This window comes from Coccidioides posadasii, chromosome 3 (assembly GCF_018416015.2).
Source record: "Coccidioides posadasii str. Silveira chromosome 3, complete sequence".
In the NCBI taxonomy this organism is placed as follows: domain Eukaryota; kingdom Fungi; phylum Ascomycota; class Eurotiomycetes; order Onygenales; family Onygenaceae; genus Coccidioides; species Coccidioides posadasii.
This window is the reverse complement of record NC_089409.1, coordinates 4,924,901-4,949,491: the sequence shown is the minus strand read 5'-3', so window position 1 is coordinate 4,949,491 and position 24,591 is coordinate 4,924,901. Positions and strand designations below refer to the sequence as shown.

Here is a 24,591-nt window from a genome sequence, read left to right as displayed (position 1 = left end):
ATTGGTTGACCATGCAGGAGGGGCCAAAGTGACGATGGTCCTTGGCGACAGTTGGGCGGAGGGGCACGCAACTCTCCGGGCAACCCTACCTAAAACCGCTCCATTCGCTCTCCCAACATAGCAACATCTCACAAGTTACTGCTAACGTGTTGGTCATTGTTGCCAACAGTTGAACCCTTGATGATACAATTTCCCTATTCCCTTCGCATGGTTAGTGTGCCAGCAAACTCCGAGCCTCTTCCTCCCCAAAATGCTCTCCTAGTAAGGATGTACAGAATCCGGCTCTCCAATCCCAACATGACAGCTGTGATGCCGGCACTAAACATCGTTCGCTTGAGAATGAATCTAGATTTTGACTGAATCATATTAAGGCGCCACTGAGGACAAAGTTGAAGGGTTTTCGGCGTTGATTCACCCTCATACTCCTTAAAATGCTACCCAGGTGCCCACTGAGAATCGGAATACGGGCCCACTGAGCCAAAAGAGTGAAAGCTCTCTGGTTAAAAGCCTTGAGCTAACCAGGGAATAATTTCTGACACCCAGATATTATCCAAGAAATAAAACTAAAAATAAACAAAGGGAAAATTATCTCTGACTTTCATTCTGAAGAGAATGGATCAGTGGTTGGTATTTCTTGGGGAAACAAATTTACCACTCAGGCCATCCAAGGGAAGAAGCACGACACGGTCTCTTGAGCTTAGGTTATTAGCGCCTCCTAAGTCGAAGATGTCGAATGTGCCGGAGGGCATAGATGCTAGACGTCCGTTGACGCCAAGAAGAATACTGTCCCTGCGGCCAATGTTAACGTCCATGTAGTTGGAACAACGCCTTTGTCCGAGCCACGAAACCTGAACTTAACATCTGCCAGCTTGTCACTCTTGGCTCCTCAAAACCCCGGCTAAGAATAGTGAGGTTTTCACTAGGATTTTCAGATAATATCCTTTGGCAGCTGTATCTGAGCAGTATCCAAATCTTCTGTAATGTCAATCCTCTCTTTTCCAAACGATTATGTCAAATAAACAGTTTGATCCTCTGAGATGTGGATATGGGTAGACGATATCATTTCATCGAAGCCAATATTTGCTAATGTTGGAGATCTTCCGACTAGTGACACTACCTTAACAAAGAAGTCCGCTGATTGAGTTGGAATTCAGCTTCACCTATGCACGGAACACGGATCGTGATATCATACAAACTCCATCGTTAAACTTACAACTGGTGTCCGACGCCTCATTCCTGATATAGTTCGTTTGTGATTCTAGCCCCTGTTTAAAAGTAACCGCGGTCGACCCAACAGATTCGTCATCCAACGAATTCAAAATGCACCTCTCTAATGTATATTAACTTCCTCCATGAATGAATAACGCTCAACATTTCTCTCCAAACTCAGTACTACATACAGAATAGATATGCCTCGGTCTAATATGAATGGTGCTTCTGGACGTCTCCAGTGTAGTGGTTAAACTAGCATATGTCGGTGGTTGATGATGAGGCGCGCGAGGCTGTCTTGCTTATTGAATGAAAAACTGGCATGATCCTATCAGCTCTTGAGCACCAGGTCAAGTTGATTCTGAGTAGGAGCATCACTTGTTGATGAGATATGAACCGTGCCATAGGTCAATGAACGCTGACATGGAAAGCGTTTCCCTTGACGAAGAAGCTGCTGGTGCGGTTTGCATATACTGCGTCGGTTATGTAACCAGCAGCGTATCCCAGGGCGAGAATACGTACTTGAGCGTCCACACGTTGAGAAGTGTTGCCCTTTTTCTCATACAGCCTGGCGTCGAAACTGAGAGATTTGAATCAAAATCATTGACTGCATTAGAGAGCAAGTCATAAACGCTACCAAGCATGGAATTTGTGTTCTGGGTGACGAATTTCAATCATAACGCTTTGGCACAAGTGTTGCACGGCTTCCTTAAGCGCTCGGCTTATCTTGGGGCTTCTGAATCTGACTCGGAGCTGCATCCCTTTGGTTCTTGCACTGCAGCTTGTTTTGCCGCTGTGCCAGGGGTCATCCTTAAGGAACAGGTGTGGGACTACATCCCTTTGTGTAAGCCCAGTATGGGCTTCAGCTGCAGAATCTTGCCTTTCTCCGACCAGTGGATCTATGGAGGCGATGTGTTGGAAAGAGGAACCATTATTTTATGTACACGTAGCTGTCTTCCATGGTGCCATAGCTAAGATGCAAGGAAAGGTCATCTTCTTTTCTGGCGAATTGACCAATATCAAGCTGAAGTAAGAACTGATTCCTCCTGTCAATGAAACAAATTCCATCGCGATATCATGAATGGTGTTATGTTGAAAGAAGTCTCTGACACTGAGGCACTGCTTCAGGTCTTGGCGGCCTTATCAGAAGCCTCCGGAGATAGAATAGAGCCAGGTTGAAAAGATGCCACATGTTTGTTCTGCACACAGGCATTTTTGAACACGCTCTCTGCTCCTTTCCTAATCCTCCTTAACAAATAGATCTTCTTTCGTCAACTCTAGCGGCTGAAAATTTCATTATAACTTGGCACATATTTTGCACTGCTCTTATCCTTCTTATTGCGTCGTGCAGACCCATTTTGGCATTTCAAACCTATCCAGCTTTAGGTTAGGGGAATGCTTCCTCTATCACTAGCCTTTGGGAATTTTGGTCCTTGCAGCTCTGGACATTGAGCATGGTGGTAGGATGCATGTTATTTGTAACAATAATAAGAACTTCACTGCCCGCGAATGGATTGCGATTCTTCTTTCTGGAAGTGCAGTGATGGGAGTGAACTTGATCCAATTTATAATCACTGGCAAAATCCCCGCTATTACAGTGAGTGTGATGACGTTGTGATTTTTCCTTCAATAAAAGCTAGCAGCTTGGAGTAATGTCGCAAGTAATAACCAAAACTACTTCACTTTGTGTGACAATCAGATTTTCCAGCCGCAGGATTTAGGTTTGGCCGCCAGATTGGTCCGTTTTGCCCATCATGGCGCTGGTAAGTAGAGTAGAATTCTTAATATCTTGTATGGCCAGGGTTGTTCAATTTGGATGCTTCCTTTAAAACGTGCGGGACATAAATCCAGAAGATGGGTATGCGCGCTAATGTGTACGGTGTACCTTGATGCGCCACGTATGCCGGCACCACAAAGGTCAATGCTGTCGGTGACCACGGAGGAGACGCATATCTGATATTTCGCCATGCCTCGTAGAGAGCCCTCAATCTCCCCAAAGGCATAGACCTGCGGATAGAACAAGAGGTGCAGGAACCCTATTCCACTGTGAACTGATGATAGCAAAGCTAGGCCAGGGTTCTCTCATACCTATGGGCCGCCCATTATCTAGCCACAGTGGCAGCAACCCACTGGATCCCTGCCTTAAGAACTGACATCCTCAAAGCTCCCGCGACCCAACCCACCAACTTCACCATCTCCTTAGTGATGACCATGGTAAATAGGTAATTTTCCTTTTCCTTGTTCCTCTTTTTTATATATATATATATATATTGTTGTTATCCATGAGGGGAGAACAGAAGAGAAGTGAAGAACAGAGAAGAAGAAGAGAGGAAAGAGAGAATATATACTGAGGGAACTGAGAGATAAACTAACGCTTAAAGAAAGTGCCCGCCAGGTATCCGAAGAAGCTTTTGATGTGGTCAAATTAAGCTCAGCTAGTTAGTCAGCCAGTTGAAGTTCGGATTAAGTTAGTTACCGCCAAGACTTATTTGCTTACTAACACAACATAATGCCGCATCTTTATGCTTTCCGAAAAGTGATGCACTGGCGCCAGCAGCGGCAGAACTCCTGATAGGCATCGAAGACCAGGGAATCTTTTGAGATATTGTGCTTGGCGATTTTGCTTGACTTTCCATATCGAGAAGTAAATGCAACATCAAGGATTGTAAAACTGTCAAACAAGTCATTGCATGTGAACCACAGCAATGGGTGCAGATTGTATCGCTGTCACACGATAGGATTCAATTTTATAAATCAAGGATACTTTGTACCGTGTGTATGTAAGTACTGTGACATATTTTATAGCTGACTCTTACATATAAATGTTTAATTAAATGCTGGTTATAACGGAATTATTTTAACGAATTGGTCAAGTAGTCAATGACGGCCTTGACAACGACACCGTACGTATCTCCGGATATTATTTTTACTATATATATATCTATTTTATTTTGTTTTTTTCTTATTTACATTCGTTGATTTCCTTCACTGTTGCTATGTTTAAGCGAAGCACTCCCTAATCTTACAATTATAGAAACTATAAAATATAACGCTAATTTGTCCTAGGCTATTTTAATAACGCTTAAGCCGGGGAATTCTCCAGCAAGTGCGAGGTGGAAAGAATGAGAATCGCCACATTACAGTTCTCACCGCGCCTGAGAGATGTCGAGGGTAATATTGAACGCGGCGAGGAGATCCTCAACAAATGGGAGCAAAGTCATGGCGATGAAGCGCGGAAACTAGACCTGCTGGTCTTGCCGGAGATGGCGTTTACTGGTAGGTGTAAAGGCGGCTTGGACACTTGAATACACTGAGATCCTCTCATTTGAATCTTGGCTATAATGACATTTTTATATAGGCTACAATTTCTCTTCTCTGGAGACTATCAAACCTTACCTTGAGCCTACTCGTTCCGGACCAACGGCAAAATGGGCTCGTTCGACTGCACGCCGACTAGGCTGTGTGGTCTGTGTCGGTTATCCGGAGATCCGTGCTACTAAATCCGACCAGACATCGGTGCAAGAATCCTCTGAAGCCGAAACATCCAATCTTGAACATGAGAAGCGGTTCAATTCGCTTATTATTGAAGATTCGTCTGGAAATACGTTGCTCAACTACCAGAAATGCTTCCTCTATTACACGGATGAACCCTGGGCATCTGAGGGAGAGAATGGAAAGGGATATTTTCCACTTCCAGTTTCTATACGATCAAAACCAGGCGAGACACTCAGTAATCGCTCACAATCGACGGTCCACATTCCCACGGCCGTTGGAATATGCATGGACATCAACCCTTACAAGTTCATTGCTCCGTACACTGCATACGAGTTTGCCACGCACGTCCTCGACAGCGGAGCAAAGCTGGTCATCGTCTCAATGGCATGGCTTACTTGGCTTACCTCTGAGGAATTAGCTGGCGAACCACAAACGCCAGACACAGACACGTTCCAGTACTGGATCCAGAGGTTCTGGCCCTTGATCACCAGGGACAGCTGGGACGGTGAGGAGATCATCATTGTGTTTGCCAACCGGACTGGAGAGGAAGAGGGCATGGAGGGGAAGGACACGGCGCGATATGCGGGGACGAGCTGCGTAATTGGGATTCGCAAGGCAAACGCAGATGACGGAGACAACAGCAAAGAAGAGGAGCGGAGGTATTTTGACGTCGACATTGTGGTTTGGGAGAGACTTGGGCGCGCTGAGGAAGGCGTTTGCTTTGTAGATACAGATTTGCCTCCTAAGATGGTTTTCAAGGTTGTCAGGAGGCAGGGAGAGTGATATCAAATGTGTTCTACTGCTAGGAGGATGTACTGTGTTTGTCAGCGGCTTTTTCATGCTAAATCTGGTTTCTGTCTTAGAACAAAGCATCTGGTAATTTATGATCATGATTCTATTAGATGGCTTTGTAAACAGGGGTTGACAGGTTGTCTATCCCGAATGACAGTTAATTATTTGGCCCTGCTCTCTTCTGCATAATGATAATGAAGCACACACTTGAGTACAGCCGCATAGCCAGCATGTCCAAAAACGGATTTTTGAGCGGCAGTGCCCAGGGCTACGGCACCCTGCGCCCTGGAATTTTCCAAGATGGATATCCTGATCCCATGATCCCATGTGACCCACGCTGAGACGGTAAACACATAAAAAGCAGACTTTCCACCCTCTTCTGAATTTTTGTCGCTTTTTTTTCTTCATCCCCACCTCTGTTTTTATTAGTATCCTCGTCAATCCATCGAAAGATGGATCGTGGCTGATGAGTTGCGAGTATATGTACGGTACCTCGTACTCTTACAATACTGACAATGATATGAAAAGCTTCCTTGACGTCCTCTCCGGACAGTGAGGGACGAGCTCGAGCTTTAGACTGGCATGATGCGGTAGCCAGCCTGGCATATATGGCAACGGGGACCGAATTCGTCTTGTCGACAAGACATTGTATACTTCTCTAGTCATTAATAGCCCAGCGGAGTCAAGGAGAGCAAAGGGGATACTTAGTCCGATGCCCCCTCTGAGCCTTTGGTAATGTTCGTCTCCCATCACCTGTCTTCCTTTCGCTTACATATGGATGAACATCTCCAGTGTGTTTGTTAACTTGATTGCATCCCAATACAGGAAAGCTGGTGAGCGAGTAGCAGTCTATCACAGACGCAAGGGCAGCGCGTTCGCGTTAGAGATCGAGCTTGTTCAAGACTTGGCGTGAACCTACACCGAGGAAACTCCCATCGGAAAGCGTTGAAGAAGGGATAACCTTCAGAATAACGCGTAGCAGGCACGCCATTCTTTAAATACACGTGTCTTTCCATAGCGGTCTAACTGAGAGGCAGGTAGAAGTGAACCAAGTATCGATTGTAGCTCATGCATCAACTATACAAGCCGGGGTAGGGGAATCACTGGCTTGTACTCTCTCCTTGCAGCCGGAACATGGGACAGTTCCTCGAAAGGGTGTGGATGTCTTGCGTTCTTAACACTGTAACGGTGAAAGCCATACACGGATATATATCAGGGGCAGAAGAGCGTCCGCAGTCCAGCTGCCATGGCCGCATTGCGGAATTGCGGTTGATCTAGCTGGGCGAACCGGGCGTAAACACCCGGTCCAGCCCAGTCGGAGGTCCGAAGCGTCTGGGTGGGCTGGAATGGCCAGAAGGAGCCAAGGGTCCTCATGACTGCGAGGTGAGAAGCATCCAATCATAGTGGCAAAGGGAGATCTTCAGAGCAAGGGCTAATTTGTCATCATCGCCAAGAGTGGTCAGTGAGGGCTCGTCAGGCCACGGGACCAAGGCACATGACCTGACAGGAGGAAGGGAATAAGAGTTGTTGATGGTGGTGGTGGGTGACGGTGATGGGTGGTGGTGTGGTGCTGACGCCAGACGGAGGACAGTGTCCTGTAAGTGGATAACCCCATCTGTGTGCACCGTGTGTACAGAGTAAGGACGGATGGAAGATGCCCTAGCCCAAAAATAGAAAGGCAGGGTCTAATGCTAATATTTGTCTGCGCGCAATGCGAAACTGGGTGTCGTCTGGATAGACTAAGTGAGTGAGTGCGGATTCGAGGCTAAAGTCGAATAGATGTCGTCTTCCGGCAGCTAAAAGCCTGCACTTCAGTGTACTCCGTATACGGAACATGCCTAATGTGCGAGTGTTAGTCAGTCTACGGAGTACTGATGACGGCGATGCGGCGCAGGGACCTTTCGCCGGGGCGGCTCTTCATGCACGAACACTGCCAACGGGGCTAGTCCCGATCGGGAAACGGGGAAGGGCGGCGGGGTGGCTCGCCTGCCCGGCCGTAGGGGCAGCCACCCCGTCACCTGTTCGCCACGTGAATCCTCCTCTCACTCGCCCTCTCGCTCTCCCTCGCCCAAGCTTCCGCTCCCTCTTATTTCGCGTCCCATCCTCCATTTCCTGCCTCAAAATCCCAGGTTGCCATTCAGGCTCGCTTTTCCTGCATCTGCTCTACTTCCTTCGCCCGGCAGTTTTCCATCTTCGCGCCTTTTTTGTCTACTTTCTCATTGACTCGAGATCTATATCCACTCACATCCACCCTCCAGGCCAGCGAGCAGGTGACTTCTCGTCACCTGATAAACCATCAAAAGGTAGGCCGGCTTCCATCCCAGCACCATCCCCAGCATACATCCCCATCCTGCTATCGTCGTCTCCAACACGAATATTGCCTTGTTTCTGCTTCATCATGCTCCATTTCCACCCGGCTGCTCGCCACGAAGGTCCACAGCAAAATGCTGGGAAATCTCAGCGTCCGCAGTCGAGCTCATCGCAACCTCTGACGTCGAGCTAGCCTCACACATCACTAGAGTCCTACCTTTGCTCCCTTAGACCACTCTACTCTTTTGATGCTCACTGTTTTCTCGCTACAGCAAGGTGTCAGATTCACAGGTACCATCTTTTCTGTTGTTTAGCTCGAAATTGCCCCTCTGTTGTTCTCCCAGCGTTAACTGTTGACGCGTTCACCAACATCACATTCTTCCTTGGATCCACACTCAACCATATCTCCTCTACTACTTTTTACTGAGCCCCTATCAACACTTGCTTCTTCTTCTTTTATTGCATGGACTTTTTCTGATTGGTTTTGGTCCGCAGACTTTATTCCCTCAAATCGAAGGTCGGTAGGGAATTTTTAAAGTCCCCAAAATACACCTTAAGTCTGTCAGGTTTTCCATTCGGAATTCCTGACGCCTCCCCCCACCCGTACTCTCGGTGCAGTTGCATTCTTCGCCTTAACATGATTTATTTTTTTTCCGGCAGCCTTGCAACGTATTTGAATTGCCAAGCTGATAGGACAAGCAGCCATGTCTGACAACATCGGCTCGATCTCCACCGCTGACGGAAAGCGCAAACGCGAATCTCTTGACGCTGGTGATAGCCAGCGGTTGGCTCGCTCGCCTCCCATGGCGAACACCAACGCCAATATGCACCCGAACAATGGCAACATCCATGGTGCGCAGTTCCCGCCCGAGTATTACTATGGTTATCAAGAAGCAGCTCCCCCCGCTAAGCGATTTCAATTAGGATACGATACCCATGGATTAAACAACCCCACCGAGCTGAGCCACATTGACCAGCAGCTTCTTCAACACGTCGGTGGTCAGAATGGCGTCTCCGATGATAACGCGATGACTGCGAAGGCTGCTCTCGCCGCTCACCCCCAGCCTAAATTCTCGGCCCCAGAGTCGGCTTTTGACAACAACGCCCTCGGCCACAATATCGCCGCGTTCGGCGAAGACGTTACGCAAGTTGCCATGCCAGGTGTGCACGGGCACAACTCCACTGCTGCAGCTGTTTACGCTGCCCGCGAAGCTCAGAGCATCAGCCACTCGAAACCGCCCGTGGGTTCTCCTGAGTGGCATACCCAAAGAAAAAATAATCACAAAGAAGGTAAGTTGTCAGGACTCCGGCTTTCAAACATATTTACCTTTCTTACACATGCCTAGTCGAACGACGTCGTCGCGAGACTATAAACGAAGGAATCAATGAACTCGCAAAGCTGGTTCCTGGCTGCGAAAAGGCAAAAGGCTCTATCCTGCAACGTGCTGTGCAGTACATTTCGAAGTTGCAAGAGGATAATAAAACCATGGTTGATCGTTGGGACACAACCCAAATGACCACCACTCAAGCCATTGCAGAAATCAGCGCCCAAAATGCCAAGCTGAAGGCTGAGGTCAACCGTCGTGGTGTCCTCGCGATGAAGTGGCTGCAGCGATGCCGAGAAGCCGGCCTCGATTTTCCAGACTACGACGACGACAAGGACCTCTCGCAGCTCGAAATCGATGACGTCCAGATCTAAAAGACCCTTTCGTCAATCGCCCTTCAGCTTTCAATGCATTTTTATCGTTTTTTGCTGGTCTTCGTCCTTCCTTGTACCTTTTTTTCCTTTGCTCAGCCTTATGTCGTTCCGGGTGATGATATTTAAAAGGCTCTGTGACCCGGCTGCCGTCTCCAGATTGTATTTTACCGATGGATGGAACGTCGACGAGCTTACGATACTTGACGCTTTATCTTTTTCAAGTGGCATGCCTTTATCTCCCTTCGATTAATCTCCTTCATGGTGGCGTTACACGGTGATGATGGACTCGGTGCTTGCTTCAGATGTCTCGTTTCGATGTGGCGAAAATCAAGGTTTTAATGTTTTTTCCGATGGGCAAATGGTTGGGGAGGGTTCAGACGTTTATGAAGTTTGAAGTTTTATATTTGTTATCGTTTTCTAAAGGTCTAAGTGTATTTAAACCCTCTTACATGAGAGGAAGGGCAATCATCAAAGATTAGCCATGTGAATGCAGACGTTACTATCTCTTATCTATAAAAAAAGCAGCTCCGTCAGTAAAAAGCAATGTAGTCCTGCGGCTGCATGGGCCTAAATGGTGAACTGGGATATCGACGGTGAACGAGAATCCTACCTACATCCCTGGCACCCAAGATCTGTCAGGTGATATCAGGTGAGATGGCCCGAACCCGGGAACGTGGAGAAGAACCGGCGGAGATGCGGCTCGTCTCGTAGATCCCGCTCCCGGTGGCGGAGTTCCCGGGCGCGCGGATCGCGATTTGCCGCTCCTATGCATCTGCAAGCGCTGGTATTCTGGACTGACTTGTTACTCGACAAGGGTATCGGAATTTTTTGAATTGTTGCTTTTGAACAAGTAGTTAATTATAAATTGGTTTCTTCTGGTGTGATATGATTCTGAACTCGAGAATATCTACTCGGATAAAAACGAAAAATAGACCAAGCTGGTTTTGAAATGTAGATTTTGGGCCCTGGCTGGGTAATTATACAGCGATACGAATAGCGCGGCCTATAGAACAAATTGCACGGCAAGATTCTCATTGTGTTGATTGGAAAAAAAAATTTTTTTTTAAAAAAAAAAAGGAAGGGGGAGGGGAAACTGTACTCTGTAGATCATAGCGGATAAATGCAGCATAACAAGTGAAGCTATTGCTTTCGGCTGTGAAGGAGAGGGGGAAAGGAAATGCAACACATATGTAGCGAGTACGGAGTATCAAAACACCTTTCATCGAGGGGAATCAAAAGAAATGCCTGGGAACAAGGAAAAGAAAAATAACGCGCTCAAATCCTTCGCAGAAACTAAGAATCCCACATAACCTCGCTCAGTCGCAACAATGCATCCCCACTTCCCCTCTTCGCAGCCAAAAAGTCTTCTCGGCTCTCTGTTCCCCTTGGCCCCTTGAGTACTGCAGAAAAGCACAGCTCGACCAGCACCTTTAACTCATCGTACGTAAACGGCTCGCCGTTCCCGGCCTCCATGGCTTGAACATCTCCGCGCCTAAAGGCTTCTTTTTCCTCTTTGGCGTGTTGCACGGCTTTATCCGGGCCTTCTAAGAACCAGTCAAGGAACTTAGCGCTACGTGGAAGGGCAACAGTTTCCTGGATGACGGCGTTGATTTTTTGTTCGGAAGACGGCGATTTGGGTGTCGACTTGGCTGCGGGTTGGGGTGGGGGTACGATTATATTTTTAAGATTCTGCTGCAGGACGAGGACGTCCAGTTGAAGTCTCTGGGCACCATTGACGTTCATTGCACCGATGAATCGGGTGCCAGAGACGAATGCTCGGTCTATCAAATTCGCGAGGCCGGAGGTGATGAAGAAATGTTCTCTGGGCCCTAAATAGGTGGTTATACTGGCGTCGAAAGAAATAAGGTCGTTGTTGAGCTCAAGGATGGCAGGAGATGCAGAAGTCGGCTGCGCCGAGAGAATGTGGGTCCAATTGTTGTCCGTCGAGGATACAGGAGTTGATGGCGTGGCTTCTGTTCGCTGGGAGCTCATGCCGCCTTTTAGACTGCGGGTGACCATGTGAATCGCTCCGCATCGGATGTCCAGATGGAGTGTCAAGAGAGCGGTGATTGCCAGACTTTTGATCGATTCAAGAGTTGTATCAAAGCCCTTAACCGATTCTTCGGTCATAGGTAAACGAGGAGATTGGGCCCAGAGTTCAGATCTTGTTTTTGAAAATGTCCATCGACGGCCACCTGAGAGCTGCCTTGAGTGTCCTCGAGAAGAATCGGCCGTATATGGCGTAATATGTCGCAGTTTCGACAGGCTGCTTACAAGCCAATTCTAAAGGGACGCCATTAGTCCCCGAAAAGTTGAGAGAGCATGAAAAGCTTACCATGCTGTTATAGAGCAATGAAACTGAATAAACTGTTTTTGGGTCTGAAACAATATCGTACGGTTCTAAGGATGTATTATTTGTCCGGTTGATCAATAGATCAATTTCCTGGTCGAGATTAGTGCAGGGCTAAAAAAAGGGGTAAATGAACACATGCGAGCTTACCTTGTTCATGAGCTCCTGTCGCTCACTCACATGGCTCTCCCAAAGCTGCGTCGCGATGCTGCGGGTGTCCTCAGCCTCTGCATATGCTGCCGAAGCTTTCAATCGGATGCCACCTGGGTAAAGGGAAGACATTCGGCTCACAAGAGCTATTGTTTGCTTATTAGAGAGAAGACCCCAAATTTATGAAGGGAACAAAGAGATATTACCTTTATACCAGCCGCAGCATTTCTCATAGTACGTGACCATTTGGCCGATCAACAATTGTGTGAAAGCTTGATCATGAGGAATACTATCCAAGACCCGGCTAAACCTCCTGATAAGGTCCATGAAGGTGATTGTTCCCTGAAATTATCAGTGACTGCATCCAAAAAGAAAAAAGCAAAAAGCCCTAAACAAAAGCCTATACCTTGAATATTGGCTTTGTCGAGTGCAAGCTCCATTGCGGATCCTCCATATATGCGTCCGCTGCAATAAAACACATGGCACATAATTCTGTCACAGCCTCCTCTAGTTGTGGCTGGAAGACATGTGTCATGAAATCGTCCAAAAACGTAGTCAGCTTGTTAACATCGATATCCGAATCAATCGGAACGATGTCTGTGAGGCGTTGGATGAAGGACAGAGCTGGAGGTAGGAGTAGGCTAATGTTAAAGACATTGGGTTCGATAAGCAATTTATGGCCCGTCCCTGAGCTTTCTTGATCGGAACGAGTTGGGCCGCTAGATGAAAGCTTTTGCCGCGATTTGGATACGAGACCGGGCACGGATGATCGCAAGATTTCGTCCAAGTCAGCTTGTTCAGTTTTGATATCGGCTGAGTTCTGGTCGATTTCGGACAACTTGAATAATTTCTAGAACCTTTGTTAGCTTTTCGCTATAGCGGATAAAAGGCCTGGGCGACTTGCTTTGGATTTGTCTCGTTGGATCGAGGAATATCGATCCTCTGCCGCGCCGGGAGCAGTTCTGAATGTGGAGGCCCCGTCTGTGGCAAGATAGTCATGTAGCAGAGAGCGTATCTGAGCATAGCATTAGCAGCCAATATATAAGATGGTGCTAAGAGTTTTTCGCACCTCACTCTGGTACAACTTCCATAGCTCCTTGAAGCCATTCTTTAATGTCTCTTTCTGGTTACCTTCCCTCTTGGCAATTCCTACGACGATGTCGTGAACGACACGATGTCCCTCAGCGATCGCCTCAAATTTTGCATACAAACCCCACAAAAATTCGGAAAGGATATGGCCACGCTCCTCAATAACATCCAGAGGCCTATCAGGGGCATGAGCATCTTTCTGCACCCTGCGAGTAGAATCCTGATACCGGGCGGCTATTTCGGCACTTGTTTTGTCAACGACAGCGTAGAGTTCAACGGGGAGCCTCTGTTCGATACGGTCAACCATAGCTTCCATATTTCCCATCTTGTGGAGAGTTTCGATAATCAAATGGATATAGGAAAATGTATCGGCTTCCGGGTTATTGGATGTATCGTCAACGAGGGGCGTAGTCACATTGAGGTTTGACAAGAACTTATACACTGGCTTATCCCAAGTAGCGATTCCACGCGGGGTACTCGCGCCACCCATTCCATCCTCCGCGGGTGTCTTCCAGCGGTCCTGGCAATACGGGGATTTGAGGTACAGGTGATCGTGTAGCTCCTCAATGAGAATATCCATCAACGATGTCTCTTGGTTGGCAAAATAAGTTCGCAAGTCTCCGAGCCCGCCAATATTCTCGAATTCTGGGCGATGTACTAGATCCATTGCTTCCTTCAGAACACCCACAGCGGCTATAAATCGTTTCTCTGATATTCGTGCTTCGAGCGTCTCAGGAAGGGATTGTATATGTTCTATTTGGTTCAGCAATTGCAACAAATCATCATAGCTTTGTGCAGCCGTTGCTAGGCCTTGGAGTTCCGGTTTCGTCGTGAGCAATCCCGATCTAGCTTCTGCGAGTGTAGACTTTAACGATCGAAGCCGGCCTTGAGAGTTTTGGATGCTAGATTGAATGCTGTGATAGGTGCCAATCGCGCCGCTAAACCCCTGATGATGTTCTGTTCAAAGTCAAGATGGACCCCAAGAAGCGATGGAAAACAAGGATATATAACCAACCATTGACAATAGCCTTCAGAGCCTTCTTTAAACCCTTATGCGCTCGTACAAAGTCTGGTTCTCTGTCCGCCTGGCCGAGGGTGCTGCTGTCCATCAACTGAAGCCCAATCTGGACTGGTATACAGTCGTCGCTGGACATGACATCCCATTCCTGATGGATAAGACGAATAATATCTGTAGATAGCAAGTGCCTGTTAGCCACGAAGTGGTCCCTCAACCCATGTGTTTTGTCAAAGGACAATAAAACAACAGTATAGAAAAAGCCTTTTTCACCAACCATCAACCTGGTGACTCCGCCCCGAACCCACCGGCGTCTGGCCTCTCACTCCTCCATACTGTCCTCCATCATCATGCCGACCGCCCTGCCCTCCACCAAATCGCCCATCATCCCTGGCCCGCGACCTTGCCCGCGAGCGCGACGAGGAGGGCGTCCGGCGCTCCCTCTCCAGCGGCTCGGACGGCTGCGTATCGTAGAGCCCTCCGTACCCGCCGGGCCTACGCTCTCGCGAGCCCGAAGGGCCATAGCCATTGTTCGTAACTAGCGGATTGATCGCCGGGTTTTCCAACTTCCTCGAAGACGCATAGTTTCGATCGGAGGGGCTGGGGCCGGAGTTGGGAAAGCCGTTGCGGGAGTTCATGCCAGACTGCGGAGATGGAGATCTCCCTGGGGAATGGTAGCTGTGGTCGGCTTGGATTCGGCGGGGGGTTTGACCATGATGGGTCTGGATGCGGGTGGGTGTGTGTGGTGTTGTTTGTTTTTTTGTCAATCGTGTGGTCTGCGGAATGGGTGTGTTGGAAGTTTAGTTAGTTAGCTTGTGACGTCGGAGATGTTGCTTGTTTGCGAAGATGGGTCGAGGATCGTTTCAGTTCGGAGTCGGGAAGCTGATCAAGAGAGCCTACAATGAGTGCACCAAATTCAATGGTGCTGATATCCAAGAGACTTTACAAGGGCGATGTTAGATGCCTGAGATACAGAGTATTCATTTTAAATATCGTGCATGCCACTCTAAGAACTTCCTTTGATCCTAGGCATCCGTTTTCATCACAAAACTTCACCGCGTGTGGTATGTATCGCAGAGTAAACAATTTAATTGCAATGGAATATAATTATATATTGATTTACATTCAATAACTAATACTAGAATGTTAACTACCCTCATGATTCAGACATCTATCAACATCACATTGAGAGGATTTTTTCCCTTTTTTCTTTTTTTAAATCGGCTGTGTCTCCCGCTTCAGCCAATTCCTTGTCAACTCATCGTTGTTGAAGAATCCCTTGGTCTTCTCCCAGACTTCAGTGTGGTAGTCATTCACCCACTTCTTCTCCTCTGCCGTCAGCAAAGAAGTGTCCATCAAGTTTTGACAGAGAGGTGTCATAGTGACATGCTCGAATCCAATCCATGGCTTATCCCCGAACTTATGCGGGGTTTTGACCTCCTTGGCCACAACGATATCTAAAACCACTGTTAGAGCTGATTTTGAAAAAGAAAAAAAAGAAAAAAAAAAAAAAAAGGAGGGGGAATTAGGTATCATACTTTCAATTCGGATGCCGAAATTGCCATCTTCGTAGTAACCAGGTTCTGCACGACAGTGAGCCAAACGTAGCATCGAGCCAATACAGAAAAAGGACTTACCATCAGATAAGACGTTGCCCGCGGTGATGGGAGTTTCTGCATACTGGACTCGCGTGCCAATGCCCATTGGTCCCTCATGGACATTCTATCAAATGAGTAAGCATGAACTTGAAGAAGAGAGTTTTTATGTGTGGGAGCCAAAAAAAATGCTCACCAGGTATGAGCCAACTCCGTGGCCAGTACCGTGCAGATAGTCCAATCCATTCCGCCACAGATGCTGCCTGGCGAAAGCATCTATCGCATATCCGGTGGTGCCCTTGGGGAAAACAGCAGTATCGATGCTGATCAGACCCTTGAGGACGAGCGTATATGCCTTCTTCTCCATCTCCGTTGGCTTGCCGAAGTGAAGAGTGCGGGTGGTGTCAGTTGTCCCATCGAGGTACTGCGCACCTGAATCGCAAAGATAAACAGCATTGGGGTCAATATTTGGGCAATTACCCCTCTCGGCTCGGTAGTGGATGATAGCAGCATTTGGTCCGGTAGAGGAGATGGTGTCAAAGGAGAGGCCGACAAAATCCTTATGCTTGGAGCGGATTTGTGCCAATTTATCAGAGGCATTAACCTCGTTGAGCACAGTCTTTTTGTTAATCAGCTCGTTCTCAAGCCAGGCAAAGTACTCCGTCAGAGCGGCTCCATCACGGATATGGCATGCCCTCGTTCCTTCGAGCTCGACGGCATTCTTGACGGCCTTGGCATCGGCGATGGGACTCCGGACCTCTTCGACCTTCTCCTCCCCTCCCAGAGCCAGGTTAAGAGACCAGGAAGCCTTGTCAGACAGCAGGAATTTCTGGTGGCCTTCATCACCGTTGCTGGCCGCTGCCTGGCTGAGCAGTTTTAGGGACTCAAAGATGGATTCGTAAGGTCGCAAAGCGACTTTATCCCCAAGGTGCTCCTTGACCGCTTGGGTCAATTTAGCTTCATCAACAAAGAGCTCGGCCGTGGAATGAGTAACGATTGCGTATGCGAAAAAGACGGGGTTGAATGGGATACTACAAGAGCAGGTTAGAATCGCTCAAGAGACTCAGAGGACCGGGACGGTCGTACTCAGCGCCTCGCAAGTTGTAAAGCCACGCAATCTCATCAAGCATCGCTGCGAGTGAAAGTTAGTTTAAAGGCCCAACGGTGCTAGGTTGGAATGGTTTTCGCACATATGACCATGCCGGCCCTCTTCTTCTTGGTGAGCTCCTTTCGCAAGTCTGTGATCTTCTCTTCGAATGACTGCCCAGCGAACTCTATAGGATGGACCATGACCTTCTCCCTTGGGCGGGCGGGTCGGTCTCCTCCCCATACAAGATCAACCAAGTTGTCTGGGACACCAACGAGGGATCCACCGGTGTCTTTGATCGTATCAGAAAGCTTGCGTGCCTCGGCTGCAATGGTCAATACTAAACAGTGGCTGGATTCGAGATCGATTCCTCTCCTTACCCGCTGTAATGAGCGACGGGTCAACGCCGACAACTTTGCCTCCTTCTGCCTGTTCAGCGGTCCTAGAAACAGATCAGTTGTCAATTTTACTGTAGGACATAGACATGTAAAGCAGCCATACCATTCTTGCCAGGTGGGGACGTTTTCCATTCCACGCTTTAGCAGGAGCCAATTCTCATCGAGCTGTTTGGCGGCTTGGTTGAAGTATCTCCCATCGGTGGAGAGGGCAGCCTTGGACATGGAGACGATGGCACATCCTGCAGAACCGGTAAAGCCGGAGATGAATGCTGGGACAGGATGTGATGAGCAATTCTGGTATCTTCAAAGAGGGCGAGGGCCGGGTCTAACCTCGACGAGCGTCGCATGGTGCAATGTATTCTGACTGATGGCTGTCTTCGGATGGGATGACTGTTTTTTGAGGATAGAAAAACGTGAGAAACCGGACTCTTTTTTTTTTTTTTTTTTTTTTTTTTTCTCTCTCTTTTTAAACAACAGGGAGATAGATGGAGCGGGGCAACCTCATAGCATACGGTACACATCAACATGCCGCTCCTTCATCAACTCCCTCAGCTTCGCCAAACGCTGCGACGTGTCCACTGGCATCTCGGCGGCGGTAAACAATCGGTGGCTTGCAGAGAAAAGTCGGCTGTGTTTGTGGATTGGAGGTGGGGAGAGGAGTGTGACCGGGAGACGGAGACGCAGAGAGGAACGGAAGAGGGTCATCTACAGATATACGGCGAGGAGTGAGCGGGGAGCAGGACGGTGAGGGACGGTGAGGGGGTTGGCAGCGGGTAGGCAAGGAACCTTCGCGCGCGCCCGGGATGTTTCTGCGTTGGATCGGGTGGAACAGCACAAACCGCGATGACGGGAGGGTGGGAACTGACGGTCTTCCTCCTTCTCCCTGTTTCTCTCTGTATCTCCTTTGCTCTCCTTTTCTCTCTGTCTGTCTACACTAGCTAACTACAGGGCGTGAAGGGGCTTCTGGCTTGGCTGCTGAGGTCTTCACCATGACGTTGACATCAACTCGCTTACCAGTTGGGCGAGCGGCGCCGGAAGTTAACTGCATTGACGATGACGAATGGGTCACGGGACCACCGCCAAGCCCAGCCCTGAACGCCGCCCGAACGCAAGCGGCCCTCGCTGCAGGCACACACACACACACACTCTCTCTCTCTGTCTCTCTGTCGCTCTGTCACTCTGTGTGTCTCGCGCGCACAGGCACCAAAAGCGGCCTGCGAACCATCCAAAGCGCGCCCCCCCGGTTTGCCGCTTTCTGCTGCTGCCAACCAACACCCGCCCACGCGCCATCATGCCGGTCCATGAGAGAAAGTCCATTTTATTCCTTTTTTTGTATCTCCACAGTAACGTCAGATTTGTCTGACAGATCTGAAGTTTGGATTGGTTCATGTGATTTGCGTTCTCGCCAAACAGAAGAAGATCTAGGCCCGATGCTTGCTGGAGTTGGTTTGTGGGATGAAATGAATTGAATGAATGCGCACTTTTTGCCTCCTGTCCCCCGCAAGCATCAAGTTTGATATCCTGGATATTCTCACAATAACACCCTATATAGTAAAAAAGGAAAAAAAAAAAAAAAAAAGAAAAGAAAAGAAAAGAAAGGAAAAGAAAAAGAAAGCCAGACAGGCAAAGCCATCCGCTGGGAAATGGAATCAGTTTGGCCGCTGAAGAAGAAACAAAGATTATACAGTGACTGTTGTCCAGAGGAACCAACATCCTGCCGCTGCTCTACCTTCACCTTTCTTTTGCCGGCCCTGCGCACATTCCCCTATTCTCCTTGCTGCTTGAATCTTCCAATCTGCCCGCTGGACCCTAGCTCTGGGTGCTCTTTCCTGTGCACTCTCTCTATCAAACTTTGTCAGTACTTGATGTGATAGTACTGCGCCTCTTGCTTTCCTTCTCTTGGCCAGAACCGCGGTTTTGCTGGGTGAAGAAGAGTATCGCACGCTAAACTGCTGCATCTCTGTAACACCCGCTCCAGACCCAATCGTGCAACTACTTAAAAAAAAAAAAAGGAAAAGAAAAGAAGAAAGAAAAAAGAAAAAGAAAAATAAAATAAAATAAAATAAAATAAAATCCCGTTCTCAAGTCTCTGTGCTTGTATCGCGCAGCCATGGAGAAGCAAGGAGATGCCCCGCAGCTTATTCGCGAGGCTACGGAGGTCAGTTTGCAAATTCAGGCTATCCCCTTATCTCTTTCTTTATTGTGCGGACTATTCACTAACATATTCTGCCAGCTTGCTCAAGTTCTGAGTGCCCCTGGGAACGCTAGCTTTGTACAGACTGCCCAAGCTCGTCTGCAGACCCTGCAGAAATCTGCTGCGGGCTGGGCTATTGCGGATAGCCTACTTGGAAGCGAAGATGCAAACGTCCGATTTTATGGCGCTCTTACATTGACCATGAAGATTCACCAGGACTGGTAAGCTTTCAAGCGCGGTATCCTCCTCGCGGAGTCTAACCTGAGGTGCAGGGCCAACCTTGGAGAGCAAATGGTCAGGGATCTGCTCATCCGCCTGGTGGATTGTTTTCTGCTTTTAGTCAACAAGAATGAAACGTCAGTAGTCATGAGAAAATTCATCACAAGCATGACTGCAATGTTCTTCAAGCCCCAAGCTCCATGGACACGCTGCATACGACACGTTGCCATTTCATTAGCGAACGGGAAATATTTGCCAGAGGAGCAAGCTGACCTGCAAAGTTTCCAAACCCTCGTCCTACCTTCACTCAATTATGACCGCCTCCTGGCGGTCATGTCCTTTTCAACCACACTCGCCGAAGAATCTGTCCGACATGCTCAAAACAGGTCCGTCTCCATGTCGTCTTTTGTAGATCTGCGTCTTATTTCTAACGATATTACAGCTCTGGCTATCAGGATCGACTCACGGCAAACATGAATGATGCCTTTTTTCTGATTAATTATTCCTTCCAGCGTGCTATTAATAATGCACAAGCTTCAGCAAACAATGTTTCATCTGATCAGCCAACAAATACGGCGCAAGAGGCCATCTCATCCCTACAGGTAAATTGACAGTGTTCATCTATGCTATTTGCCTCGCTAACCATCAGTAAAAGGCTTGGATTACTGCAATGCGCAGCGTCCGCGTCGACAGAGGGGCTCTCTCTTCCGCAGTCAATGTTCCAATATCCTGTGCGATCCGGTTCCTCTCCGAGCCTCGCCTCGCCCCGAACACAATGGAACTGCTTACTGATATTATTCTAAGTCAACCAAAGTTACTCACGCCGGATCATTTTACCGGTATCATGGATTTCTTAATTGGGTCAGATGGAGAACAATACGCAATGGCCATCTTAAATGGGGAGTTCGAAGATGATCAAATGCGATTTTTGGAATTGCTCCTCAGCTTCGCTTCGTCAGAGACTCAGATACGAGTCTTGACTCACTCCCCTGACGAGAAACATGAACGCATACTGTTTTTACTATTTAAACTGTTCCATGCGCCTGGTGTCGGTGCAGTTGAGGACATGGCAAGTAATCTTCTACTTGAATTTTGGACCGAAGCTGCCGATAATATAAGCGAATTAATTATGGAGGGCGCCTTTGACGAACCGACTCTCTCGGTCAAGGAAAACTTTACCCGTGTTATTGCGGAATGTTTTGATAAATTTAGGTATCCCAACCCGTCGGTTCTGAGCGAATGGGAGGACGACGATGTCAAAATCTTTAATACTTTTCGACGGGATTTTAGTGACTTTCTGTTGGCTACCTATCCACTTTTGGGCGTTCCCATGATTCAGCAAATCCAAGAGCGAGCTGCTGTGGCGATACGCGACCATGACTGGGAAAGATTTGAAGTTGCTATGTTTTGCCTGGCATCTTTGGCGGATACGATTGCCGAGAATAAGCATGCCGACGATCTGTTGCATGCGCTATTTCACTCCGAGCTTTTTGATGCTATATGCTTTGGTCGAACGGACATTCCGTTGAAAACTCGCCAGACGCTCTCTGATATGATTGCGAAATATACGCCATATTTTGAAAGGAACCACAACCTCCTTGCACCGGTGTTGAATTTCTTGTTTAGTTCACTGGGAATGCCCAGTTCTGAGCAAGCAGCTGCAAAGTCAATTTCGAGTTTATGCGGGACTTGTCGTCAGCCCTTAACGATATATGTCGAAGAATTTATCAGCAAGTTCGCTCAGCTTCATGCCAATCCGTCCACAAACGGCCATACCCTGGAGCGAGTTGTGGAAGGCATCGCTTCGGTGATCCAGGCCGTCGGTTCTGAACTTGGCAAGGCAAACTTGCTCCTGAAGTTGCTCGACCCCCTGTGCCAAGAAGGAAAGCAGGCCAGAGACATCTCGCGGACCGGCCAGCATGAAGCAGGTCTTGCGAGTGGCTTAAGGGTAATGGGTTGTACGGCAAGCATCGGCAAGGGATTGCGAGCTCCGGAAGAGTTTTGTATTAACCTCGATGAGGAGAGCCCAGATCGTTCTGCCGGAAGCGACTTCTGGACAGGTGATCCTCGTGCGACTTCGCTTCAGTCGCTTATTATACAAATTCTGGAGCATCTTGTAAACGAGTTCTGTGCCGATGGAGATATTATTGAAGGTGCATGCGACGTCCTAAAAGCGGGTTACACAGAGAAGTCGCCAGGGCCTTACGTACTTCCCCCTGAAGTGACTGTACGCTTTGTGAAAGCAGTTGACATGACCTCTACACGATTTCCTGTTGTTATGGGAACCGCATCTGCTTTTCTAGCCTCAAGGGCGACAAACCCAGCACAAATTCACAACGAAGTTGTTGAGCTCATAGTTCATTGTTACAACCTCATGGTCCGGATGGCGCAGGACCCGGTGCAATATGATCCAGAGGTGGCCCATAGCTGCATTGACTTTCTAACACGGTCTCTTCCAAAATACAGCCGATCGTTCTTCAGCCTTATCGAGGCGCCTCAAGACAAGCCTGAAGTAGTCCAGGCTATTCTGCACTTTACGCTCGTTACACTCAAAGGCCCGGATACGCTTCCTCTGCGTGCAGCATGCTCCTTTTGGACAACATTGCTGGGGTTACACGACCTGCCCCCTGCTTTTACCCCTGACGGCCTTTACAAAGGACAGGAACAAACCGCCACGGCAAAACCATTCGACGCATATCTGGCGCAGCTGGGCGATGTTGTGATAAGCCAGATCGCCGGGAAATGCGCCCGGTCCGAACTTGATCACTTCAGCGAGGTTATCAAGAAATTTGCCTTTCAGCACCCTGGTGCTGCGAAGATGCACCTGGGCAACGCGCTTGTGTCGCTGGATGCGAGCTCGAACGAAGCTGCTGGAGGCCCGGCAGGCCAGCCGGGCAATAACCACAACGCCGATTCTGGTGTATCTAAGTCTGAGCGGGCAAGGTTCCTAGCGTCGATTTTCGCTGTTAGAGGATCGCGCGCAACGAATAATCTGGTTCGGGGATTTTGGGTTTCGTGTCGGGGGAAGGGCTTTGCGTATGCCTGATTTGCTGGGAACATAAAAAGCTCCGTACTTTCCATCCAGGATTGGAGAAGTCCCTTTTCGAAAATATTGCGGAGTGACCCGTAGAGTATTCGGTTTGGGATGGTGCTAGGTGTGAATTGGTAAATGGAGTGACGAGATGTGGGAGGGTTATGTTTCCTTTCTTCTTTTCTACTTTTGAATCAGAAAAAAAAAACCGAAAAGAATTGTTTTTTACGTTGAAAATAGCTTCGCGTAAAGATTTAACTACTTCCTTTTGTTTCCAATTGGCCATGGCGGGATATCCAAATGAGCTTAACATCTGTACATACATGCACATATTACGCTTGAAAATACATGCCAATAAAATTCCTGCCACTCATAACTATATATATGTCAAGTGAGATCAGGGGTCAGAGATGTGGACTGAGCAGACAGGATTTCCTAGCGGGTTGGGGTGGTCGAGAGGCGACCGAGACTCTCACCACCCTCTCTTCGCCAATTTCTCCTTGTCGCTCATCTCCTGCACGCTGATGCCAACCATGGCTTCACCCAGGTTCTCACTGAGCTCCGCAAGCTTCTTGGCATCATTGTAGTGAGTCACGGCCTGCACGATGGCGCGAGCCCTCTTTCTGGGGTCACCGGACTTGAAGATACCCGAACCGACAAAGACACCATCACAGCCCAGCTGCATCATGAGGGCGGCGTCGGCGGGGGTAGCAACACCTCCCGCGGCGAAATTCACCACTGGCAAGCGTCCCTTCTCCGCCGTCTCCTTCAGCAGTTCATACGAGCACTCCAGCTCGCGGGCGTACGCGCGCAGCTCGACCTCGGGGTTCGTCGAGGAGGTGAGGATCGACCGGGCGCGGGCGATCTCGCTGTTGACGGTGCGCATGTGCTTGACGGCCTCGACGACGTCGCCGGTTCCGGCCTCACCCTTGGTGCGGATCATGGCGGCGCCTTCTTGGATGCGGCGGAGGGCTTCGCCGAGGTTGCGGCAGCCGCAGACGAAGGGGGCCTTGAACGGGTGCTTGATGACGTGGTAGAGGTGGTCGGCAGGGGTGAGGACTTCGGATTCATCGATGTAGTCGATACCAATTGCCTCGAGGATCTGTGGAGGTCAGTTTTGGTCTGATTCGGTTGCGGGTATATTGGAGGGGGGGGGGGGGGGGGGGGGGGGGGGGGAGGAGGGGGGTTTTACCTGGCACTCGACGAAGTGGCCTATTCTGGCCTTGGCCATGACGGGGATGGTGACTGCGTTCATGATTTCTTTAATCATGGAGGGGTCGGACATGCGTGCGACGCCACCTTGGGCGCGGATATCTGCCGGGACACGCTCGAGGGCCATGACGGCGCAGGCACCGGCTTCTTCAGCGATGCGGGCCTGTACGAAGGGATAGCCTCATCAGAACTTGGTCATTCCAGACGAATTGGATCGGGATAGTGTTCTCATTGAGGGAGGATACACACCTGCTCCGCATTGACGACGTCCATGATAACTCCTCCCTTCAACATCTGCGCCAATCCGGCCTTGACGGCGAAGTCGGTCGGGGCGGAGTTGCCGTTGGCGGGGACCTGGGGCTGCTCGGAGGCCATTGTGGGGAGAGGTTAGAACGAAATTGGGCTGGGGATATCTGTCTATCGAAAGGAGAGCGTCTCTATTATTCCGGAGCGAGGGAACGAGCAAAGCTTGTTCTTCTTTATCTCAAAACTTCCGGCGGGGTAACCGTGCAACGGGGAGAAATAAAATCGAAGGATGAGTCACGGGCGGGATACGCAGAACAAAATACTATACACAGTATGTATGATTCCCTGAGGGCAAGATATATATATATATATATGGTCAAGCGTGCTGTGATCCAGTTCTATCAGAATGCATGTACAGGAGCGAGTGCGGAGAGGTTGGTCGGCGAAAGGGCGTGGCGGCGGGGGAAGAAACAAGGAGAGACTCTTTGGGCCTTGTCGCC

General features: G+C 48.9%; 6 protein-coding genes across 6 annotated transcripts; 3 read left to right on the top strand and 3 right to left on the bottom strand.

The window, feature by feature from the left end:
- The first annotated feature begins 3,919 nt into the window (after nt 1–3,919).
- NTA1 (Carbon-nitrogen hydrolase) lies at nt 3,920–5,967 on the top strand. Its single transcript, XM_003069488.2, has 4 exons — nt 3,920–3,989; nt 4,087–4,112; nt 4,276–4,485; nt 4,568–5,967. The coding sequence occupies exons 3-4, from the start codon at nt 4,332–4,334 to the stop codon at nt 5,485–5,487; spliced, it is 1,074 nt and encodes a 357-aa protein (XP_003069534.1). The 5' UTR covers nt 3,920–3,989; nt 4,087–4,112; nt 4,276–4,331; the 3' UTR covers nt 5,488–5,967.
- A 1,885-nt stretch (nt 5,968–7,852) lies between these two features.
- On the top strand, nt 7,853–10,003 carry CBF1 (basic helix-loop-helix protein). Its single transcript, XM_066125223.1, has 5 exons — nt 7,853–8,097; nt 8,302–8,323; nt 8,509–8,658; nt 8,731–9,096; nt 9,153–10,003. Exons 3-5 carry the CDS (start codon nt 8,511–8,513, stop codon nt 9,503–9,505), a joined length of 867 nt encoding a protein of 288 aa, XP_065981304.1. The 5' UTR covers nt 7,853–8,097; nt 8,302–8,323; nt 8,509–8,510; the 3' UTR covers nt 9,506–10,003.
- A 304-nt stretch (nt 10,004–10,307) lies between these two features.
- Nucleotides 10,308–14,900, bottom strand: D8B26_006553 (uncharacterized protein; the record flags this gene model as incomplete). Its single annotated transcript, XM_066125222.1, has 10 exons — nt 14,387–14,900; nt 14,110–14,283; nt 13,075–14,051; nt 12,910–13,020; nt 12,412–12,855; nt 12,212–12,347; nt 12,006–12,151; nt 11,841–11,948; nt 10,812–11,788; nt 10,308–10,344 (listed from the first exon to the last, which is right to left on the bottom strand). Exons 1-10 carry the CDS (start codon nt 14,745–14,747, stop codon nt 10,308–10,310), a joined length of 3,471 nt encoding a protein of 1,156 aa, XP_065981303.1. The 5' UTR covers nt 14,748–14,900.
- A 332-nt stretch (nt 14,901–15,232) lies between these two features.
- D8B26_006552 (uncharacterized protein) lies at nt 15,233–18,158 on the bottom strand. Its single transcript, XM_003069491.2, has 10 exons — nt 17,702–18,158; nt 17,520–17,579; nt 17,293–17,458; nt 17,172–17,233; nt 16,895–17,116; nt 16,791–16,836; nt 15,901–16,735; nt 15,747–15,831; nt 15,648–15,692; nt 15,233–15,566 (listed from the first exon to the last, which is right to left on the bottom strand). The coding sequence occupies exons 1-10, from the start codon at nt 17,892–17,894 to the stop codon at nt 15,325–15,327; spliced, it is 1,956 nt and encodes a 651-aa protein (XP_003069537.2). The 5' UTR covers nt 17,895–18,158; the 3' UTR covers nt 15,233–15,324.
- A 160-nt stretch (nt 18,159–18,318) lies between these two features.
- On the top strand, nt 18,319–22,831 carry D8B26_006551 (uncharacterized protein). Its single transcript, XM_003069492.2, has 5 exons — nt 18,319–19,347; nt 19,423–19,604; nt 19,656–19,988; nt 20,045–20,204; nt 20,258–22,831. The coding sequence occupies exons 1-5, from the start codon at nt 19,300–19,302 to the stop codon at nt 22,646–22,648; spliced, it is 3,114 nt and encodes a 1,037-aa protein (XP_003069538.2). The 5' UTR covers nt 18,319–19,299; the 3' UTR covers nt 22,649–22,831.
- Nucleotides 22,832–22,866: 35 nt separating this feature from the next.
- Nucleotides 22,867–24,466, bottom strand: SNZ1 (Pyridoxal 5'-phosphate synthase subunit snz1). Its single transcript, XM_003069493.2, has 3 exons — nt 24,095–24,466; nt 23,826–24,008; nt 22,867–23,735 (listed from the first exon to the last, which is right to left on the bottom strand). Exons 1-3 carry the CDS (start codon nt 24,218–24,220, stop codon nt 23,106–23,108), a joined length of 939 nt encoding a protein of 312 aa, XP_003069539.1. The 5' UTR covers nt 24,221–24,466; the 3' UTR covers nt 22,867–23,105.
- Nucleotides 24,467–24,591: the final 125 nt, after the last annotated feature.

Excerpts from the sequence above, each read along its gene's own strand:
- NTA1 (XM_003069488.2), top strand. The coding sequence starts at position 4,332 with ATGAGAATCGCCACATTACAGTTCTCACCGCGCCTGAGAGATGTCGAG. Across the intron at positions 4,486-4,567 it reads GCCGGAGATGGCGTTTACTG|GCTACAATTTCTCTTCTCTG; the intron begins GTAGGTGTAAAG and ends ATTTTTATATAG.
- CBF1 (XM_066125223.1), top strand. The coding sequence starts at position 8,511 with ATGTCTGACAACATCGGCTCGATCTCCACCGCTGACGGAAAGCGCAAA. Across the intron at positions 8,659-8,730 it reads GAACAATGGCAACATCCATG|GATACGATACCCATGGATTA; the intron begins GTGCGCAGTTCC and ends GATTTCAATTAG. Across the intron at positions 9,097-9,152 it reads AAAAAATAATCACAAAGAAG|TCGAACGACGTCGTCGCGAG; the intron begins GTAAGTTGTCAG and ends ACACATGCCTAG.
- D8B26_006552 (XM_003069491.2), bottom strand. The coding sequence starts at position 17,894 with ATGACCCTCTTCCGTTCCTCTCTGCGTCTCCGTCTCCCGGTCACACTC. Across the intron at positions 17,580-17,701 it reads GCGGCATGTTGATGTGTACC|TCATCCCATCCGAAGACAGC; the intron begins GTATGCTATGAG and ends CTCAAAAAACAG. Across the intron at positions 17,234-17,292 it reads GTCCCCACCTGGCAAGAATG|GACCGCTGAACAGGCAGAAG; the intron begins GTATGGCTGCTT and ends ATCTGTTTCTAG.
- D8B26_006551 (XM_003069492.2), top strand. The coding sequence starts at position 19,300 with ATGGAGAAGCAAGGAGATGCCCCGCAGCTTATTCGCGAGGCTACGGAG. Across the intron at positions 19,989-20,044 it reads GTCCGACATGCTCAAAACAG|CTCTGGCTATCAGGATCGAC; the intron begins GTCCGTCTCCAT and ends ACGATATTACAG. Across the intron at positions 20,205-20,257 it reads AGGCCATCTCATCCCTACAG|GCTTGGATTACTGCAATGCG; the intron begins GTAAATTGACAG and ends CATCAGTAAAAG.
- SNZ1 (XM_003069493.2), bottom strand. The coding sequence starts at position 24,220 with ATGGCCTCCGAGCAGCCCCAGGTCCCCGCCAACGGCAACTCCGCCCCG. Across the intron at positions 24,009-24,094 it reads ACGTCGTCAATGCGGAGCAG|GCCCGCATCGCTGAAGAAGC; the intron begins GTGTGTATCCTC and ends CCCTTCGTACAG. Across the intron at positions 23,736-23,825 it reads GCCACTTCGTCGAGTGCCAG|ATCCTCGAGGCAATTGGTAT; the intron begins GTAAAACCCCCC and ends TGACCTCCACAG.